The following is a 22,565-nucleotide window of genomic DNA, read 5'->3' on the forward strand; positions in this document are numbered from 1 at the left end:
CAGGACCATTAACTTCAGTGCCCTGCTAAATTTTGCTCATCTGCTTTTGCCTCTCTAGGCAAACGTGGCAAATGCAACAGATGCACAGCTTGTAAATGGAGGATGTTGAGAAGTGAGGAGGAGATTCGGATTACGCTAACCAATTATTGACAATTGTGTAGTAGAACCAACATGCAGTTATTAGTCTTGTCAATTCCTATCAACACTTTGCAGCGCTAACACACTCCCTCCCTGGCACTTGCTGAGCGGAAATCAGAATTGTAATTTCCCCTCTAATCATATTATATACACATATCAGCAAATGACATAGGTGTGAGTGAACAACCAAATGAAAACAGAGTAGCTCCTTGTTACAACATAATTGTAGGCTTACTTTTAATCAGGTGTTCATTAGAAAGAAAACCTACCTGTGCATGTTTTAAAGTCAATGTTATTTTCTCTACTGGGTACAGCATAGGTGGCGTGGAGTGAATTGCGACAGCTATAACTGATGACCCTACTGTCTCTCCATGCTCTGAATTTTCCTCCAGTGAGAAGTTCTGCGATGATGAGAAGAGAGAGCCAATATTGCTGTACCGCAGAAACACAACTGCAACGGTGCCTATCAATCAAACAAACTGTGCTTAGTGGGTTGTAGCTTGTTTCCTAACAACCCTGAAGATAATAAGGAAATGACAAATAATAGATATCTGTAATTATTTTGCATGAAATATACATAACAGGATTTTTTTTGCAACACAGTTATTGAAAAGGTTAAGAGACAGTGAAGAACGTCTGCCTCTCAAGACAATATAACCCACCACTATTAAAAATGAGTGTTTGTGATGCAAAATTAAGCAGATGGGTCCAAACTTTCCCTATTGTGACTGGAAGGGCTCCTTTGGTTCAGAGAAGGCATTGAAGTCCAGCAGAGGCTCCTGCTGAAAAGAGGAGGAATATTTTGTTGTTGCTGTTGGCAATTTCCTCCATTGCTCCTGCAGCTCCCAGTGCCACCTCCCACACTGTTCTCTCCCCCAAACTTCCAGAGCAAATATTCAGGAGGAACAGGAAGCTGCAGGGAGGAGGAAACTAGCAAAACCTGCCCCTCCTTTCCTCTGATGTCATAGAATCGTTGAGTTGGAAGTGACCATGAGGAACATCTATTCCAACCTTCTTCAATGCAGGAATCCTTTTGTCCAATGTTAGGCTTGAACCCACAACCATGAGGCTGAGATCTCCAGGTTGATGGACTTTTTGGAGTTGACAGAAGGGACGGCAGAGGCCGAGACCAGGGAGAGGAGACGGTGGAAGAAGATTGGGAATTTTAAGTTTATATTTGGAAACTTTGTAAAATTTAATGAGGGAGAGAAAAATCATGGATTGAAATTCTTATGACCCTAGTGGAAATGTTTTAAGAGTTTAATGTGATACATTGTTTTGTTTTTTTGTTTAATATGGTGTTTTTCTGTTTTATTTGTAACCTTCAAAACCTTAATAAATATTATCTTAAAAAAAAAAGAGACTGAGAGTCTCATGCTCTACTGACTGAGCTACCATGTTTCTGCCTTTGAGAAGAAATCTGCTCATGTGAACTCTGGATCCAACCCTGTGCTAGTGAAAATCTGTTCTGAAGAGTTTGGGAGAAGTTTGCAGTCTAGGGGAAAAAAGTGGCTCGGGGGATGGTGGGAGAAGGAGGAAATGAGTGAAAATCACGTCCCTACTTTTCCCAGCAGGGAACACCTGCTGGACCTTGGCTCCTTCTGTGTACAGGTCCATTCATGGGAGTTAACTGGATCTATTCCAGAGGTTTGTTTTGTTGTTGCTTTGCAATTATGTTTTGAATATTTCCAAGAGCAGGCATTTGATCCTTGCCAAGGGTGCATTTCTAGTGAAATACCTTTGAGAAATCATTGAAATTGAATCATTGGGATTGGCTATCCCAAACACTCCTGAAGGATTTACTTTCCTGAATTTTGCAAAGGAGGAGGCTTCTGGAAAACCCCATTGAACTTCACTTCTATAGCCTAATTCCTCGAGTCACATTTCTCTCCCTAACCTTTAGAAGTAGTTGCTTCCTTTTTCTTTGCAGAGACCTTTATAATCTCTCCTCCCAACTGCACATGCTGGTGAATGTGCTCCATGCGCTGTATATCAAAGGCAAGAACTTTGAAAGCTGCAAAAGAAAAGAAGAAAGGGGGAAAACTCCTTTGGAAATCACAATTACATCCCAGCCTACTAAACCTCACACTTCTGCAATTAGGTTTACACTCAGCTGAACATTTATTACAGATGTCAGCACAAAGTCCAGCCAGGTAATTTAAGAGCGAAGACGCATGCACACACACGCACACACGCACCATTGTGTGGTTCATATTTGTTCAGGGGTTCGTTAGTTCTAGTAGGCATAAATCTTTTATTTCCATTTTTGTACCTTTCCTTGGAAAAATGCAGCCCCTAATTTGCTTTGCGTTCAATGCATTTCCTAAAGAATAATGGAAACTACTTTCAAAGGAACAACCTTTTTATTAAGAATGCATTTCTGAAATGGAATATCAATTGCCATCTTTAAAAGCACAGCACCATTGAACAGTTTTTATTTTATAATATTTGGAGGTAGAAATGAATATTTTATTATTACTACACAAAGATACAGCTACACAGGGTACAGCTGCACTGCGCTTTAATGATGTCTGTTGCTGAAACCAAAGAAAGCAACCTAATATGAACCACCCTGGACAAAGAAAATGACATTAGAGGGCATAGAGTCCTTTTTGTTGCTTTGCTCTGATCAATGTAGTGCTTCAGTCACCCATAAGGTAGCAGAAAGGTTAATCAGACAGTTAAAAGCAAAGCAAAACAAGCATTTGACTAATGGGGTGGAATTACTTAACTGGACTGCCTGTTACTTATAGCACAGAAAGCACACACATTTGTGATCTGAAGTTTCCAGCAAACCAAATATCAGCAAATGTTTTTGGAGTGCATTAAAAAAAGGTCCTCTTACCAAGGTTGTCCCGCACAGCTGACTTATATGCATCACTGGCTGGCCAGGCATGAAAGCAGACAATGCCTGGCCAACCTTAAGAGTCTCTGATTGGACTGGCCCATTTAAACTTCAGGTTTGGGTGGGCAATCACGCCCAGCAGACTGGCCAACCAGAGAAATTCCCAAGTAGCCAGCTGGCAACATGAACTCTGACCGTCCAGGGATGGCGGCTAGGACGGGGGGGGGGGGGAGGTTTTGAAACCCTCACCCACCTGGGAAAAGGTGTGCAGCCATTTCAGAGCCTTAAAAGTAATTCCTCTTGGGGCAGCCTGCAGCTTATGCACTTCTGTGTTGAAGTGTTGCAGTTTTATGATGAAGTTTTGAGGTGAAAATCTGGGTGATGTATGCTAATGGGATGCAGGTGGCACTGTAGTCTAAACCACTGAACGTCTTGGGCTTGCTGATTGCATGATCAGCAGTTTGAATCCACACAACGGGGTGAGCTCCCGTTGCTCTATTCCAGCTCCCATCAACCTAACAGTTCGAAAGCATACCAGCGAGGGGAGATAAATAGGCTTCACGGTGTCCCATTGCACCAGAAGCGGTTTAGTCATGCTGGCCACATGACCTGGAGAAGCTGGACAAACAGTGGCACCCTCAGCCTGAAAGCGGAGATGAGCACCATACCTCATAGTCAAATTCAACTGGGCTTAACCGTCCAGGGGTCCTTAACCTTTATCTGTATGCTAATAGACTGAGTTCTGCAATGGCATGGCACAGCTGTGGTTACTACTCACTAACTAGCCATGGGCAACTGCAAACTCTCTGTCTCAGTTTTGTGTCTGATGCTGACCTATCTCATATGAGTTCCTGTGATGCCATGATGCAGCTCCTGGAAGACACATGCAGAAGGCACAGTGAAGAGACCCTTTAGATTTCCAAACACAGAGAGAGCTGGGCAGAAGGGTAGTGTGAAGACAGATGTCTTAATTGAGTCTCTACAACAACAGCCTCTGCAAGGCATTCACACAACATTGCTTTCAATATCAACAGTCTGTCCTGGAAGGAAAATGGGAACAGTTTTCAAATCATTTGCTCCCTTTTGCATACCTAAATCACTGGCATTAACCTCCACTTCTGTTGTCTTTTGAAAGCTCTGTGACATGAGTCCCGTGGTTTCTTCTGCAGCATGCATCAGTTTAGTGAGGCTTCTTCTTCTGTTAACTTCCGGGATAGCTTCCCACGCTGCAGTTTTATCCTTCTGAACGAAATTGTTCACAGTATTAATGAATTCCTGTTAGATTAATAATAAAAAAGTACTTTAGGTTATGTACTATATCTTATAAATGCTCCCCACCCTGCAAAAATAGATCAAATCTGCTGCACGGCTCGATTCACTTACATTAAGAGTTAGATTATAGAGCATTTCATTGTCAGAAATCGTGTTATTCACGATGGCTAGCAAGGGAGAAGATACAGATAATGCTTCTATGTAGGAAATCACATCCACAGGTGAAATTTGCCCTACAGTGTTTTGATTGATTTCTTGTAATACAGCCAGGGGTTCTTTTATTTTTCTAATCTGAAAGAAAGTTGAAATCATTAGGCATGACATTCCTAACATTTACAGTCAAATTCATATACATTCATATTCATTTATCAACATTAGTTAACAAGATGAACCGACATGAGAGAGTGAATAAAATATTGGATGTCGACTTGGAAGGCTCAAGGCTCAGTCTATTCATGGCTTACTGCAGGGGTATTAAATCTGTGATCCTCCCGTTGTCACTGGATTCTAGCTCCTGAGACCCAGATTCTAGCTTCTAGACCCAGCCAGCATGGCCAAGGAATGATGAGAGCTGTAGTTGAATAATATCTGGAAGCACACAGGTTCCCCAGACCTGGCTCACTGGGTAGCCTTGGGTAGGTACCCATCTTTCCATATAGACTGTACCATATAGGGTAGCTGTAAAAATAAATCTGGAAAACCCAGTGTACAAGCAGCTGTGTCTAACACAGGCTGTGCCAGATGCAGGGCTGGTCCAAGACATTTTGGCACCTGAGACAAATGACAAAATGGTGCCTCTCTCCACCAGAAAAGAAGGGGTAAGTGAAGATCTACATCAGGAACAATGGTGGCAACTGCCCCGTGGATCCTGCCGCCCGAGGCAGTTGTGGCACCATAGGTGGACTGGTGCTAGTCTGATATGCTGCAATAAGCAGCCATAATGGCACTGCAACTGTCAGGCAGCCCCGCAGCCCAAGTAACATATGCCATTGCAGCTGCCATCTTCTTAAGATTATAGTACCAGAAATATTATCAGTATCATTTCAGGACAGAGGGAAAGTAAAAATAAGACATGACAATAGATAAATATGTGAGTCTTACTTACTTTGGCTAAGGTTCTGTTAATATTTTCAGCTATGCAGTCATAGTTCAGTTCACACTTTGGCGCTGGGATTGCTGCTGATATTAAAAGGGGATATTAAGGTATTGGCATACAGTCACTTCAGTCTGGCTGATAACTAAAGCTCCAGACTTCCCCATTCGGTATGTTTTAAAAGCCAGAGATACTTTTTTTTGTTAAATTGGGTTGGATTTGCATGCAGCATTGTGAATGGCTCGACATATATTCATTCATAGCTAACTGTGAGATGCAGGATTGAACACAGGGTAATCTCTTTGGGGAGAGATATGTACCAAACCACATACGCTCAGCATGTATCCAAAATTGAGTTGGACTCAAAATAGACGAATATCACCCATTCCTATTTTAAAAGCATTTACAAAGCCATGGATAGCAGCTACCTTCTCAGAAGATGCATTTCTCCTCCTCTCACACACAGGGCAGAATGCCCTTTCTAAGCTGCTGCTACTGCTGTGACTTTTACAAACTTTTTGTTTTTATTTTTAAGAATGCTCTTATATATTCAGGAATGTTTTATGAAAGTTAAGATTTATGTAGCTATAATAATAGATGGGCTCCTGCCAACCTAGCAGTTCGAAAGCACGTCAAAAGTGCAAGTAGATAAATAGGTACTGCTCCGGCGGGAAGGTTAACGGTGTTTCTGTGCACTGTTCTGGCCACATGACGCAGAAGCTGTACACCAGCTCCCTTGGCCAATAAAGCGAGATGAGCACCGCAACCCCAGAGTCAGCCACGACGGGATCTAATGGTCAGGGGTCCCTTTACCTTTGATGGGAACTCATCTGATTAATTATGAAGCTTCTTTAAAAAATCAGTGACATGCCTGGCTTTGTTCTTTTTCTTTTATGGTTTTGTAAATTTGATTGTATGGTGTCTTGAACCTTTTAGGGATAGATGTTGAATGGTCAAAACCGACAAGTGTGGCTACCCTATGAGGTAACAGCACTGCAGCTCCATGCTATCCATGCTGTGACATCACAACATTCTGCATTTCTCTGCCCCAATCAGTGGCAGCCAATTTTGTGGAGTGAGGGTGAGGAAAACATGGTATATCATGGTGATGCCACAGCATGAGGTAAGCAATACTGCATGTTATGGCAGGTGCAGTTAAATGTGTGACAGCCACATACTCACTGATACTTATCAATGCATTTTAATTTTTTTATTTTAAAAGCCACTTGTATTTAAACCGACTTGGACGAAAAATTCAATCTGAACCAAAAAGACACCTGCATGAATCTAGATTAAGCAAAGGTGATTTCATCGTACCAAGTTAGCATTTCTGTTTACATGTTTTGCCCAATCTTTACTCAAGTGTAACACAACTTTGGAATATCTCTAAGGCTCTATTGATAAAAGCAAAGCTACAGTCATATAGTGTATTTGACCCCTTAACGGTTAATGGACTTTGGTTGGTAAGTAATAGAAGAAAATCAGTTCTGTATTTTATAATATACAACAGGCTACTTCTATTTTTCAGCAAACACACCTATCAGTCTTTTCTTCCTCTTTTAAAAAGCATAATAATAATGCAGGTATTCACATCTTGCCACTTTTTTATATCCAGCTGATTAATCTAACTGAAGATAAAGAGTTACCGGTGGGCCTCTCAGAAGATATAGTTTTATAATAACACATAAAGCTCTATAATATCATTTACCTTGGCAGGAAGTGCCATCATTTGGCTTAAACTGTAATTTTCCTGTGGATGGTTGATAACCTTCCTTACAGGAGCAGTTATATCCTCCATACACATTTTCACATTTCGCATGATCTCCACAGGCAGCAGTTACTGGTTCAGCACACTCATCTATATCTGCAAATATTGTGAGAAATTGAATTTTAAAAAAGGTTTTACATACTAACACCTTGCCGCTTTGTTGGTAGTAGCCTGATGTGCTGCAAGCAATCACATATTGAAATTTCACATTTACATCTTTTTTTTTTTTATAAAAAAAGCAGCAGCAGCAGCAGCAGCAGCAGAAAGCTAAGCTATTGATCAAATGGAACAGAAACACGTGTGGCAATTAGGCAATTATAGTGCCTTGTAGGATAAAAGTCAAGGGAATGAGAGCAGGGCTAAATCTCAAAAAATGGAAATAGCAGTGTAGCTCAAGTGAAACTGAAAAGTAGACCTACATATATAATGTATACATATAAGCTATACATATACATATATATTGTATACAGTACATATAAGCTAAACAAGCTATAGCTTAGGGCCCCACTCTCTTGGGGTCCCCCCAAAAAATTAAAGGGGAAAAAACCTGGATGTACAATTCCAAAATATAAGATAAAACAAAATAAAACCTATATACAGCAACAGTGTTTTGTGTTGTGTAGGCCCCTATGATGTAAGAAATGGGCCCCGCCTGCTAGCCTGCTCCCTAAAATATCACTAGTTTGCTCATGCCTACATTCTGCTATTTATAATTATTAGTAGTTTGATCATATATTTACACCTATTATTATTTCATGTTATAGCAAGTTTCTAGAGACTAGATTATGAGTCTTTGTAAACTGTGTTTCTAAAGGAACTTTTGTTATTGCCAAATGCCAATGTGTTTGCATTACAGTGGTGCCTCTGGTTGCGAACGAGATCTGTTCCGGAGGCCCGTTCGCAACCTGAAAAGAACACAACCCGCGTCTGCGCACACTCGGGTTGTGATTCGCCGCTTCTGCACATGCGAGTGACGTCATTTTGTGCGCATGCACGAGCGGTGAAACCCGGAAGTATTCCTTTCTGGTACTTCTGGGTCACCGCAGGACACAACCTGAAAATGCTCAACCTGAAGCAAAAGTAACATGAGGTATGACTGTATTAACTTTGTTATGAATAAAAAATCATTTTAAGTTAGAGCTTAATCATTATTTCACTATTAATATACTTCTTAATTGTATTTCAATCAAACAATTACTTTGATACAATACATATTTGTTATGTGCAAATGGCTTTAGATACCTATTAGGTCCATAAATGACCATATAGCATATATTCAACACAAAAAACAGCAACAATTTGTTGTTGACAAAGGACAGCTGGACATATAAAGGGCCCCATTACCTTCAGGAGCTTAGGGCCTCATCAAACCTAAATCCGGCCCTGGACCTACCTGGACCTGACAGGAAATCTTGGCCCCTAATCTCGATTGTGCGAGAACTAGCTGTGGTTTCCCTGTGTGACAGAAATGCACTATGCTGATGTTTGGGGGGTACTTTTGTATGTTTTATTTATTGCAGTGGTGTAGCGTGGTATGCTGGTGCACAGGGAGCACTGAATGATCCCAGCCTTGCAAAGTGGCTCAGGGCTGGCAGGGCGGCATGAGAAGGATTCAAAGTCCTTCAATCCCAGCCTTGCCCTCACTTGAAATCCTGATCTCCAGCCAGCACTCTTTACCTATCCCGGGATAGGGGGCACAATATAAAGCTCAATGTCATTCCATTTATCATGCTGCATGGAATACCATTGTTAAAATTTCCCACAGGCAGCATCACCTTTTCCTCTCTTGACATGATAAAAGAATAGGCTCCAAGTAACCTCTGCATAGTAGGAAACTGTAAACAAGACTAGTTTGATATGCAGGATAATGCAGAACACACTGCTGCAACATAGATTCACTTGTCAAAAAATGCAAGTGTCAAGTACAAGGAAACCGTGGCAGAACATCCCTTTTCATAATGGTTGAATAGATCAGTCGGAGATCAGTTTATTATTACAAGGGTTTTTCTCTTCATGTCAGCTGCAAAAAAAAAAAAAAGGAGCTGGATTCCTAAATACAAATAAATGGCTTTCTACCAAGGGACAGACAAACTTGGAACAGCCCGCAATGCCTTTTAAGCTGAGTGACAAAATAATATACTGCATATCGATCAGGTTTAGAAGTGCACTTATAAATAGAGTATTAAAAATTAATGCATAAATTAATACTAACAGCACTTTCTCCCCAAATGCGATAAACACTGTGCAAAGATAGTTATACATAATTCAGCGTAGTTCAAAATTATAAGCACAAAAGGAAGAAGTTAATCACCACTATAAATCATTTATTATAAATTCCTTCCCCACCCCAACATATAATTCGTAATTTTAATAAACTCAAGGTGTAGTTCAAGAACTGCTTACACAAGGACTGGCCAGTTGAGGCTAATGAGAAAATACATCGGATTGTCTTTGGAAATCTAAGGTGAGCTTCAAGGATGCCCAAGCATGCTGGCCATCTGCCAAAATGCCCATCATCCAGCAGGGGGACCACTGTCATCATGAACCTTCTGGATCTACTCTTTGTCTTCACCATTGGATCCTGTTTGTTTATCTGCTCCTCACTCTAGCCTATACTATATAGGGGAGAAAAGGAAGGGTAGTAGATCCCATGCCTTGCTTGCCCTGTCTGACAAGCAACCAGAAAGTGATAGCCAAGAAGAGGATGAGGAGGAGCAGCAGCAGCAGCAGCAGCTGATAATTTGGGTGGTGATGAGATAAACCTACTGTGGCAGTCCAGGAATATTGCAGTTAGCCCAGGACTGTTTAAGGTGAAATAGAAAGTTGCCAGGTTGCACAATAATCTCTTCTCTCTCAACCCAGTGGCTACCACTGACAGCTCTGATCATCTTTTGCAGGGTGGAAGTGGAGAAGATGGGTTTCAAGCAAGCATGCTCACATTTCCACACCCTTAACCAATTAATGCCAATGCCATGGCTGACGGTCAAAGATTACAAGATCAATGTAGGATCTGAAACGGCAACCTTAAACAGAGTAATCCCCATTGAACACAATGGAATTAACGCTACATAGGACTGTGCTGCCAGTGTCCATTTTGTCTGCCACTGGTATTCTGCTACTTCTCAAAAGCGAGATGGGCTCCACAACCCCATAGTCGCCTTTGACTGGACTTGACCATCCAGGGGTCCTTTACCTTTTACCTTTACTTCTCAAAACTGCTATTTTTGTTGTTGAGTCCAGAGATATATTTTTGTTAAATGTGTTTGTGGGAAGGGGAATTATTGGGTTGTTTTTGTTTGTTTTATTATTTATTTTGTATTCTCATTTTGTATTTCATGTTTTGAACTGCCCTGGGAATTTTGGCCGACAACAACAGCAACAACCGCTCCTCACGTCAAATGGGGGGCGCTTTTTGTGTGGTCGCACACAGCCCCTCCTGATCCTATGTGACGGCCAGAAATACTGCCTGGCTTCGCCCGCCCCCCCCCCCAAGCTGGATACCTGGAGGTTCCCACCTAACCTCAGACAGTTAACCAATCCCAGCTGGGGAGGCGTTGCCAGGGGAACTGGTCTGCCCTACCCACACAATAGAGGGTGGAACTTACCTGGGAGTCCTCAATTGACTTCAGAGCTTCTCCCACCCTGCCCTCCCTCAGTTATGCCTTCTTTTGCAGGTTAACCTCTTCTTCACAGGTGTGCGAGCACTGCTACATCATTGGTTGCTGTTAAAGGACCGGGAAGGAATTTCCCTGTAGCCTTCCCTGTAGCAAAACTTCACAACTTTGATGGTTTCAGGCCTTGGGCAGAATCCTTTAGTCTATCTTCCCTAAAGGGGGGGGTGTGAAGCGGTGACCCATGCCCCCTCTACGGGGGTGATCCCAGGGTTCCCTGTTAAAGGGGTTGTTTTGAGGGGAGTCATTGGCCATACACCCATAGGTTGTCAGTGCTCTCCCCTGTGTTGCAGTGAAATTGGGGGCGGACTCTCTGCTTAAACATACGTTTTCCAGAGCCAGCCCAATCCCCACACTAGGATAATGCTGATGTTCCCCAGATCCCCGGCTGGGGACTGGGAGGGATAAACGCCCAATGCCTAATCCAAGGTCTCCCTACATCTGAATCTTTTAATAAAGTTGTGGCCAATTTCAATCCCATAGCACATGAGTCATTATTTCACCCGGGTGTCACCTGGGGTTGGGGGGTCTCCACCTGTCCATGCAATAACAACAACAACAACAACAACAACAACAACAACAACAACAACAACAAATAATAATAATAATAATAATAATAATAATAATAATAATAATAATAATAATGACCACTTTCTCTGTGTGATCTCCTATGAAGCCATGAATCCCATTTATGGACAACAGGGTCTCACATTCTCAAAATCAAGAACAAAATACTTATGGCATTGGGGTCAACAGTGTTAATAAAAAAGAGTTTCATAGAAGTATGAAGCAATCTTAAAAAAAAAAAAGTTAAACCGTCACCTCCATAGGCATTTATCTTATATTGGGTGTACAATGAGAAGAATTAATTAACCAGTACAAGGAAGTGTGAGAGATGTATCTCAAACAAGCTGCAATCAACACAGGCATAATATACTTGCCAAGAGAATGTGGATTTATTGATGTTTTCCCTAGTCCCAGAGGGGGCAGCCCAACATCATGAGAAAAAATGCCAGAAGAAGAAAAAAACAACACAATATATATAGTTCTTCCAGAAAAGAGGAATCCATTGGGTCTATAAAAAGGTTAAAGAATACATTTTTCTAGTAGATTTTTATTCAATATATATCCTAAATATATTCTGTTTCAGATATGTAAATTCCAAAGAGTACGTAACATATGGTAGAGGGATAGACTACAGTATATTATGTTTATTTTACTTGTTAACTGTGGTTGGAGCTTGATAGGATATTGAATAGACAAATGGGGTTCATGTCAAGCTTTTCCATTTACTATAATTTAAGGTAGCAGATATCCATGTCTGTAATGAATAAGAGCACAGAGCTGTTCCTGATATAGCAGTGAGCGGGGAGTCCTTTGAAACACCAGAGCCATAGCTCAGTGTTAAGCACCTGCCTTGCATGCACTACTGTAGGTTCCAGGTTCAGTCCTCAGCCTCCAAAGGTAAGGCTGGGAGAGAACCTCACCCCAAACCCTGGAGAGCCACACCCAGTCAGTGTAGACAATCCTGATATGCATGGACCAATTGTTTGACTTGATATAAGGTAGCTCCCCATATTCCCGTTTCAATGCACTTCTCCTGGGCTCCTGGATCCTTCAGCTAGTGAGAAGACACAGTAGGTGAATATGAAGACGTATGAAGGTAACTTGGTGAGCACAGTTCTTCTGAGAAGCTTGGACTGGGAGGACCATTCCCAAAGGCTTATCTCTCAGGAATGGGCCCTGCTGCTACACCCGCTGCTACGTGTGAATCCTGGGTATGGGGCAATGTAAGCGATATTACCCTGCAACCTTATCAGATACCCAAACCCCACTTTTTCCTTCTCTTTTCTAGAGCTCCAATTCTAGCAGGACAGGATATGTCAATGATGGGTGACTATGAAACCTCCATTTAACTTCCTCAGAACATGGGGTGAGCCTCCCCTTTCCCCAATTCATGGTAGGAAATGTGAGGTTGAAATCCTTCTTATTACTTATCCAGTCAAGTGGATGGTAGACAAAAAAGGATAAGGCAGAAAAAAAACTATTTGTGGAACTATTATGCTTGAAATGTCCTCTGTTCTTTGTGGGATGACTGAGAAAGGTTTTGCTGAGGCTAACTGAATCATGTTTATGGGAGGATATCAGGATTTACAAGTTTATGATTCAGAAGCTGAATGAAAATAGAGTGGAATATTTAAGTAGAAGTTTCATGACTGGCAACAAGAGACTCAAGCTCTACAGTTCCATACAATTTTTGGTGGTGTATATCAAACCAGAGAAAACACGCAGCAAGAGAAGCATATCTCCTGGTATCTTACCTACACAAGAAGTCCCATCATTGGTCACAAAGGTGGTATTACGATTACTCGACCGGAATCCAGGTACGCACATGCAGTAGTAACTTCCTACTGTATTTGTGCAGTTGGCATTTTCTCCACAAAGTTGTGTGACATTTGTACATTCATTGTCATCTGCAAAGAAACAAAAGCAAATCATCCCCAAGCTCTCTATTCAAATCTCTCTCCTCTTCTGCAGAATTCCAGGAAATTATATCGTGGAAAGGACTCTGTCTTCTACTGATGGAAATGCTTGAAGAAAGGATGAATCCATTTCCAAACAACAGATTCAATATTTATCCAGACTAGAATCCTTCAATAAACATTGATTTGTTTGTGGGTTTATGGCAAATACTCATTACTTGTAAATTGTAAATGCCCTATAGCCATCAGTGAGAATGGAGAACCCACACAGTGTCCAGCTTTCATAGAATTGTATGGTTGGAAGGGATCCTGAGGGTCATCTAGTCCAACTTCCTGCAACCCAATGCAATGCAGGAATCACAACTAGCTCATACATGGCCATCCAACCTCTGCTTAAAAACCTCCAAGGAACAGGAGTCCACCACCTTCTTTTAAAAATAAAATAGAATTGAGACTTTCACATTTGCAGAGGTCTCTAAATACTAAGCTAGATAAGCTGAACCCACATTATGTTGATATATATCACCCCCCTTTTCCATATTCAGATCTTTGCATCACAGTCCTACACGTCTCCAAAGAAGTAAGCCCTGTTGTGTTTAGTGGAACTTAGTCTCACTGACACGCATATGGGACTGCAACCTTCATTTGCTTGCCATTACTCATTGGGTTTTTGTGTGTGGTTTTTTTTTGTAAATGATTCATTGGTTTTTATAACAGGTTTTATGAAAATAATGTAGTTCACATTTCTTTTGATGGAAGACTCAGAATAATTGAATTATCAGGAAATTTATAAATTCAAAATCTGGAAACAAATAGAGATGATGAACGTGTGCAGAGAGCAGGGGTATGTAAGGTACAGAAAGGAGGTATTTTCTAGTTGAGTATGGTGAGATACCCCTTCATGGATCACTGCCTTGTTGTGGCGAAGGGGCTTAAATAACTCCAAGAAGCTATGAGCTATGGTGTGCAGGGCCACCCAAGATGGACAGGTCATAGCTGAGGGTTTAGACTAAATGTGATCCACCTGGAGAAGGAGCTGGCAAACCACTCCAGTATTTTGCCGAGAAAACTCCATGGACATATAAAAGGAGAAGCTTTGAGAAGAAAGTGAGAATTTCCAAGGTATGTTCTGGTTCATGGGGTCACAGAGAGTCGACTAAGATGACTAAACAACAACATGGTGAGATAGCAAGAGGACAATGAATGAAAGTATATAGTTTCTGGTAGGAACATACATAAGTTTCTAGCAATTGGTGGCTGGACCTTATTGGTGCATGTTTAGCTATTTAGTGTACGCATTTCCCAACGGGCTGCTCCAGATGAGTTACACCCCCTTAGTCCCCTCACTAAATAGTTTGTATATTTCAGCAATATGCTGATAAGCTCATTGACCTTGCTTGCCTTCCTTTGTGTACCTCAGATTGCAATCAAAGGACATGGTAGGAGTTTTGGAGTACCATAAGGTTTTTTTTTTGGCAGGGGGGAAGCACACCTTTGAATATTAGTCCATAAACTTAAAGTGTTGACCAAGGGACAATTAATCAACAACATTCATAGCAGCTTGCTTATTCAAGGCTGCTTGCATATACAGAAGCATTGAAGTGCCTACAGAACATGCATGCCAGGTTTTCCCCATTTACTGTCATGTAACAGACAGTTTCTGTCAGCCTATTCAAGCAAGGAACCATTCCTGGCACTGTGCTGACTGAAGGGAGAAGCATTCAGTCACTCACTGAATGTGAGAGGTTTATCAAACAGTAGAAGATAGAATCTTAATCGTTCTTTATGTGAAGGACAATTGACATTTTGTTTAAGAAAACGATGGGCTTCAATTCTTAAGTGAATGAGCAAGAACACTGCAAATGTGAGCCTTTATTTCATTTCAAGAATACATGGCTTCTTTCAACCCTCTGCTTATTATTGTATCCACCTCCTCCAAACCCTCTCCTCTGCTAAGATTCAAGAATAAAGGTTGCAACATGCTTTCCCCCCACCTTCAACTTCAGATATAAGTGGCACAGTGTAGAAAACATGCTTTTATTACAACCCTCAAGGGGTGCAAGGAAAACTCCCAAGTGGTATAAATTGTCTCGTATGGTGTTCACTATTAAAAACTTTTACAGTTTTGGCTAATTAACTTTATCATGGTGTTGGCATTACTCCCTCAACTAGATGCTTGTAAAGATTTTACTGGAGACTCATATACAGTGGTCACACTCCTGTTCACAAATTCATTTTAGACCAGTGCTGCTATTTCCCTCCATTTTCTAAAAGGAAATAAGCTCCTTTTATTGTTTCCTTACAAGGCTGGCTTGTGTTTAGTCACTGGGCCTGACTGACTAAATTCCTGTGGAATTAAGTTGCACTCAATGACCATCTGAAGAAATGACGGACTTAAATGGACATGCTCTAAGAGGCGCCTTCTTATTTAATACTAGGAAGCCAATGAAGTTGCGCCAGCAATATTACTCTTGATTTATTTCAGTGTCAGCCTCAGGCCCTGTATAAATAGGGTAGAAGAGGATTTCTGTAATCAAGTGCCTGGAAAAAGTTAAAGCAGTTCCCCCCTTAAAACTATGCTTTATCATGATCTCTTCCTTTTAGTTTAATTTACACTCACATTCTAAACCAAAGGATGTAGGCAGCAATAATACTTCGCATTTGTATAGTGCTCAAAGTGCTTCATATATATTGAACCTGTAAGGTGGATTAGTATTATTATGCCCGTTTTCTATATACTATAATGCAGTATCATTTCTACTAAACTATTCTGGTGTTAATAACAAATATTGTCAAGCTGCCATTTATTTCAACTCTACCACCCCTTGAAATGGCAGCAATTTTAGGTTGAGCAAAATGTAGTCCTCTGCTGCTGCTTTGTCCATCATAGTAAGCTATCTGCCCCCTCCTCAAAATATTAGAATTCACCCACCTTCCCCCCAGTCTCCAAATACCCATTTATTTTCACAGGAAATAAGTAGGTCTATAAAAATGGTGTGCGTGGAAATTTTTAGTTTGGTTTACATTTTGATATATACCTTTGCTATTTGCACTTCCTGAAATAATATATAACCCTAAATGTAGGTATCCTTGAAATCCACACTTATCCAAATTTTGTGAGACAGCTGTCTAACCAATAATGTGTACAAAAATGAGTAAATTGGTAAAAGTGTGCATTAATAATAATAATAAGGGCATAAATTAGTGAAATTATCATACACAGTTGCATTACATTAGGAGAAATTGCTTGCCAAATAATGACCGTCACATTTGCATGTCTAAAGCATTGATTGAATTGACATAGCAACAACTAGTAGCTAGTGATGTTCAGAAGGAGCTGGTAGACCTTTCACCTCTCATCTGGAGGGCCATCCCACAGGTAGGAGAATAGACTAGGCTTTGCCTACTCTTATTTGGATATTACTGGTTATTGTAAGCAACTCTGGGAATTATTTAAGGCTGAAGACTGGGACAAAATGCTAATCCTAACCCTAAAAATTATTCTTTAATGAAATCATTTATTTTTCTGCCAGATGTACACTATGCAAAAGAAAAACTTATTGTCACATATGGTATGTGTACATAGGATTAAACCTCTATGGAATCAAGGTATGACACTTTTCAGTTAGTTAGATGGCAAACAATTGTACTCTTGTGCTTCTTAAGTGTCTCTTGTTTACAAACAAGAAGAAGGAGGATAGGGTGAGAAACAGAAGATGTAGAGGCCACAAGCAAGTTTCCCTGGCCTAGAAATAGCTGTGACAGCAGGGACGCCTTCTTGAGTAAGGCAAAACACTTTAGGTACTAAGTATTTATACAACTATACTGTTCAAGTGTGCATTGTTTCTTTTTCAAAGGAGAAGAATGGGAAGTTCTCATGCACTGCCCATGTGACCTCCTGGGTACCACTCATGTGACTTCCTAGGCACCGTCCCTAGGTTTAGCATCCACCAGTCATGTGTGAATGCTTGTACTAAAGTCAGGAGGAGTGGGTTGTAGCCACTGTTGTAATCCCATTTGAACAAGGACTTCTGCTTGTGCAATGGAACTGCCTCTTCCTCTACTTTTCCCTCTAAATATACTCTGGCTTTTCCTCCAAACTAGAGAAAATTTGCAGTGCATGAGAGGACAGAGAGGAAATGTTCCATTGTGCAAGCAGAAGTCATTCCGTGAATGGGATGCACGAGAATATATTTTTTTAACATTACCCTTATAACCATTGTTGTTATTGGCATAAGCAAATCTGACCTTTCTAAGCCAAATTAAATTTTTTTTAAAGGATGAAAAAATTATATAAGGACAGTGAATATCTATCCTAAAATAGTCCTCTTCACTTCTTACAATATATTCAAAACATATTAATCAACAACATGCTTCTTAATAAATCAAAGTCTTGAAACGCATAACACAAATCAATTCTGGGACCCAAGGGCTTAAATTTATTCTTCAATTTTTTTATCATAATTTACAATGCTATTCAGTGCTGCATGGTTTGAGGGAAGCAGCAAACTGCTGGGTTTATAGATCGGGAATTTTGGAACCTTTGTAAACAAGTTTGTTTTTCTCATCTTGGCCAGAGCAGATATTCTTGAAAGCAATCAGGCATTCATTCTGTGGTTGCATTGCTACCTGGGTTAATTATGCACAACCAAATAACCACCGGCAAAGATACCTCTCAAGCATTGCAAAACAATGTTTGGGGAATGCACTGGAAATTTGTGAAAGGTCCAGATATAACTGAAATGCTGTTGTTATTACTATTATTTTAAATGGGGGAAAAAGAAAACTTTACTGGACAAGCAATGATCGGTAAATATTGACTTGTTAGTGAAAAAAGCTATGTTCAAATCAGTTCTACATTTTTGTTCTTTCAGGAGTTCTGTGCTGCTCAGATGCTCTGCCTGAGACACATGAAAAGGCATGAACACATTGATTGGCTCCCTCCATTCAAAGGGATGGTAAAGTCATTACAGTCAAATGCCATTGGGCTTAATGCGTCAGTGGGACTAATGGAATTCAGATACAATTTTAACAGTGTACAGCAAATTATTAACATCATATTTTTATTTGATGGCAATGGTGTATTGTTTGCATCCTCCTTGTTCCCATTAAATGTCTCAATGCCAGGAAATCATGAATCATCCATATGGATTAATACAAATACAGTTTTCTACATGATGTCAGAAGTTATCAAGGAATGGTTTGGGCACTTGCTACCTATCATGGATAGAGCTTTTTCATCATTTGAAGAACTCCCTATTAAATAATGTGTTTGCCATCATATGGTATACCGCTGAATATCTATTTTTCATTCACTGAACCTGTATATTAAGTAGACTAAAAGCCTAAATCTGTGCCAAGGCAGTCAAGTCCATTGGTTTCATCATGGTTAGATGCTCTTCAGAGAATATGACTGAGGGTTGACAGTGCACAGGTTGCCCTTAAGGGCAACATATGTATAGATTTATAAGAATTATTCTTCTAAATGTGTGTGGAAGCCAATAAAATTGATTGAGTGGCCATGAGTGGTTAAACAAAAGCCAAAATGTCAAGGGCAAGTGTTTAAACGGTGCAATAATCTGATGGTTTGATCCAAAGGGTTAAATGATCATAAGATGAGTTATGCATACCCTAGAGATGTTTGAAAAATTCAATATTTGTGAATTCCAATATGGCTCAAAGTTATCTGTGCACTCTGGACTAACGTGGTGATTGCAACTATATAGCATTGCTCAGTGGAACTCTGCATTCCTCTCCTCTCTCCTGCAGCTCCTTACATAGGTATATTCAACAGCTGTTTCATAGATTTGGGAAATCTTCCAGAGCAGAGTTTGGGGGCATGCATAAAGAGGATAAGGGGAAGTCATGTTATGCAAGCAGAACTCTACTCGTGTAGCATTGGCTACAAACCATAGTTAAGCATTAGGTTTTGCAGTTCCAAATGTTGCAGAGCAATCCTCAACTCAAACCCCGCCTCCAACATTTTGGAAAGAGAGGACTTCCGGGTTAGTGTCATCAGCTAATGGCGGATTCCCTCCGATCTGGAGGGACTAGCTCCGCGGAAATTGGGTCTATACCGCTAAGGCGAAGCGGGGACCCTACAGAAATCATAGGTGGGTGAAGCCTGTGAACGTGGGACTCGGTGGGCACCCTTTGCGCCCCCCCAACTCGCAAGGAAACCCGTTTATGGGCTTCGGAGCGGAGTGGGGTGAGCGGTGCGGTGCTGTGAGTCAACTGCTTTTTTCGCGGAGCGAAGCCACATAGCCGTTGCTGGAGAGCGCTGACTTTTATATTTTGAGTAGAACAGAAATTGGGCTTTTAAAGTATTTTTAAATTGGCACCGATCAGGGAAGGTCTAAACAGGAAGTCCACCTCCCCTTTCTGTAAATAAACTGAAGCAAAGAATTTGTTAACTAAGGTCGTGGAGAGTCTTACGTAAAGGATTTAAATTCCACTGATTGAAACTACTATTAATTTTTTTTTTAGAAGCAGGGAAGCCTGCAGGTGAGGGTTCAAATTTGGGAACTGAAGCGCCACTTCCCTAAACCCGGGAGCGGTCTGTGAGAGCCCGTTGACGGATAAACCTGACAGCTGTCAAGCTAGCTGTCAAGATACAAGCTAGCTATCAAGATACAAAAGAAGGACTTTGTTTCTACTGTCCGTCCCTGTATTTAAAAAGAAGGAAGGTATTGTTACAATCTCACGTTTGGGACCTTTGGGACTGTGCTGGAAGGAGTGATAAAAGGAACTTGTGTCCCTCTAGAGGGAGCTTTGGGATATTGTCGTAAGGATGCAGCTGGGAAATTGCTTTTAAAGATAAAAGTTCTGAGAAACTAGTTTTGACCTTGGACTTTTTAAGGATGGCGGTCGGGAAGGAAGTCGAGTGTGAATTGAATAGAACATTTTATCTGTTGGGAAAGCTGCAAGACCAGATAAATGTTATGGCTACCAATGTTGTAATCTTGGAAACAAAAGTGGGCATTAGTAAAGAAGTTGGCAAGAACCCGGCACAGGAATCTTTTCCAACTGAACAAATTGAAGAATCTGAGAAGGAGAAATTTGTTGTGATTAAAGTGATGCAAGGGGGAGCCGTAACCCTACAGAGGCAAATGGTGGATTATAATTCGAGGCCTTACATGATGGCAACTAGGAGGAGCCAGTTTTTGGAGATGGAAGCCTGGCTTGGTTTGGAAAATGAAAGATGGAGAGATCACCCTATGTGGAGATCAAATGACTTTTGGGATACAAATCTGAGTCAGGTGGAGGCTGGAGCTTTTGGGGTCTCTGGATTTGAAAGGAGTGTGAAACAAGATTTGGAATATCCTATAGGCCCTACTTTTAACTACGGAAGTCTGGCATACCTGCTAAGAAGGAATATGACTACCGATGGGTGGAGCTTCCCAGAGATCTGCTCTTTAACACCAAAGACTACCAAAAAGACCGGCAGAGGGGACATGAAAGAGATTTAAGAGCCTTAGACTTAAGATCTCCGGGTTGATGGTTTTCTGAGATTGATGGAGCTATTGCTAGGGGCCGAAACTGGGGAGGGGAGTTGGTGAAAGAAAATTGGGAATTTAAAATGTATATATTATAATTTGTTTTTTTTTTCTTTTTCTTTTAATGAGAGATGGGGAAATCGTGGAATGGAATTTTTTCTGACCCTAGGGGAAACGTTTCAAGAATAAGTTTAGATATATAAGTTTTAATGAGAAATAAGATTAAATAAAGTAAAAGTGGATGGTTAATTGGTGAAAGAAAGAATGGAAAACTACAGTATAATAAGATAAGATATAAGGATAAAAATAAGGTGAAGGATTTGCTGAATTATCTATATGAATTAGAATACAAAGAGGGGAGGTGTGAGGAGGTCAAGGAGATAAGTTAAGAAAGGGAGTTATATTAAGGTTTAATTTGTTCTTTTGCTTTTTTTCATTTTTGGATTGTATCTTTTTTTTCCTTTTTAGCTGTTTTTCTATTTTTCTATTTTTATTTTTCTCTTGGATATGTTTTGTCTTTATATATTGTGTTCTTTTTTGTAACCTTTTGAAATTTGAATAAATATTATTAAAAAAAACATTTTGGAAAGAGAATAACATTTACAGTGCAATTCTATAAATATACACTCACTTCTGAGTGGATATTGAGTAATGAGTAAGTCCCATTGATTTCGTTGGTGTTGGGAAGCCAGGTAAGCAATGCTGCCCTGCCAGACTCTACTGGCTTTCCCCCACATATGAGTGCCATTCCATGAGCTCCCCACATGGGTGGGACAAATCTTGCTGCTGATAAAGGCAGCGTTGTTGTTGTTTACGTTGTTAGTAGTACACACTGTGATTCTGTGGCTACTTACTAAAAATGAGTCCAAGTTAACATAGTGGGACTTGCAGCTACACAAATATGCTAAGAAATCCTAGCGACATGAATCTAAAAATAGATTAATTTCATAGTGTTGTAAACCTATTTCTTGTATTCTAGCCCAAATTGTTTAAAACAAATTGTTGGCTTTATACCCTTAATGATAATTGAAAATGAATGCACTCATGGTCAGTATTCTACACAGAGCAGGTACTTTGTATGTACTTACTTACACAGTAAGTTTTAAGATGTATAGTAAAACATGATCTAACCCGGCTGAGATAAGAGGAAATATTTTCATGGAAGTCATTTTTCATTAAAACAGTCTGTCTCGACTGTTATTCTGAGTGGTCAGCAATACAATCAAGGACATAGCCTTGGTTACTCTCAGCTCTACAAGAGATGACTTGAGTCTTCTTTCTCACCAATGCTCCTTGCTCAGTCTCCAGACCCACCTCTATTGCAATTCCTACTCTCATGCCATCACGGCATTGTTGTTGCCACTGCCATCCTGGGAAGGATAGGGATACATGGTCCATAACTGCTGTTGAGGAGCTATGGGGATGAGGATGGGCTGCTGGATTTTAGTCACCCACAACACAGCCTGTATCTTCTGTTAGGCTGCTGCTGAGGCGGCCCAATCTTTCATTTGTCACCCCATACAGCCAAGTTATCAGCTAACAGGTAATAAACATTACACTCATTTTACTGAATGCCCACATTCACTTAAATGGAGCTTCTACTGGAGTAGTTCTTGATAGACTCTGTCCAAAGTTTCTATCGTCACTTTTCCTCCACTACCACAAGAGAGACGGTTCAGGCAAAAGGATGAAATTCAGCTTGATTCCGTCCAGAATAAACCTGGACACCAGGTCCCCTGTGGCCAAAACCTGTCGGGGGCGAATTTGACAGCTTCAGGCTGGAGGCCACTGAGGGGCCA

The 22,565-nt window shown here is 40.7% G+C and overlaps 1 protein-coding gene across 2 annotated transcripts in view; it reads right to left on the reverse strand.

Moving 5' to 3' along the window:
- Positions 1–22,565, reverse strand: part of ADGRL4 (adhesion G protein-coupled receptor L4) — a 90,627-nt gene that overhangs the window by 36,120 nt on the left and 31,942 nt on the right. Inside the window, exons 3-9 of one of the 2 annotated variants that reach the window (XM_081868329.1) lie at positions 13,109–13,261; positions 7,057–7,212; positions 5,361–5,431; positions 4,367–4,546; positions 4,075–4,258; positions 2,036–2,152; positions 408–601 (exon numbers count right to left, since the gene is read on the reverse strand). In XM_081868329.1, the coding sequence (XP_081724455.1) occupies positions 408–601; positions 2,036–2,152; positions 4,075–4,258; positions 4,367–4,546; positions 5,361–5,431; positions 7,057–7,212; positions 13,109–13,261 (1,055 nt within the window). Of the gene's footprint in view, positions 1–407; positions 602–2,035; positions 2,153–4,074; positions 4,259–4,366; positions 4,547–5,360; positions 5,435–7,056; positions 7,213–13,108; positions 13,262–22,565 lie in introns of both variants that reach the window. The other variant, XM_081868328.1, reaches the window with a different exon arrangement.

This window comes from Podarcis erhardii (genome assembly GCF_964252035.2).
Source record: "Podarcis erhardii genome assembly, chromosome: 6".
Classification (NCBI taxonomy): Eukaryota; Metazoa; Chordata; class Lepidosauria; order Squamata; family Lacertidae; genus Podarcis; species Podarcis erhardii.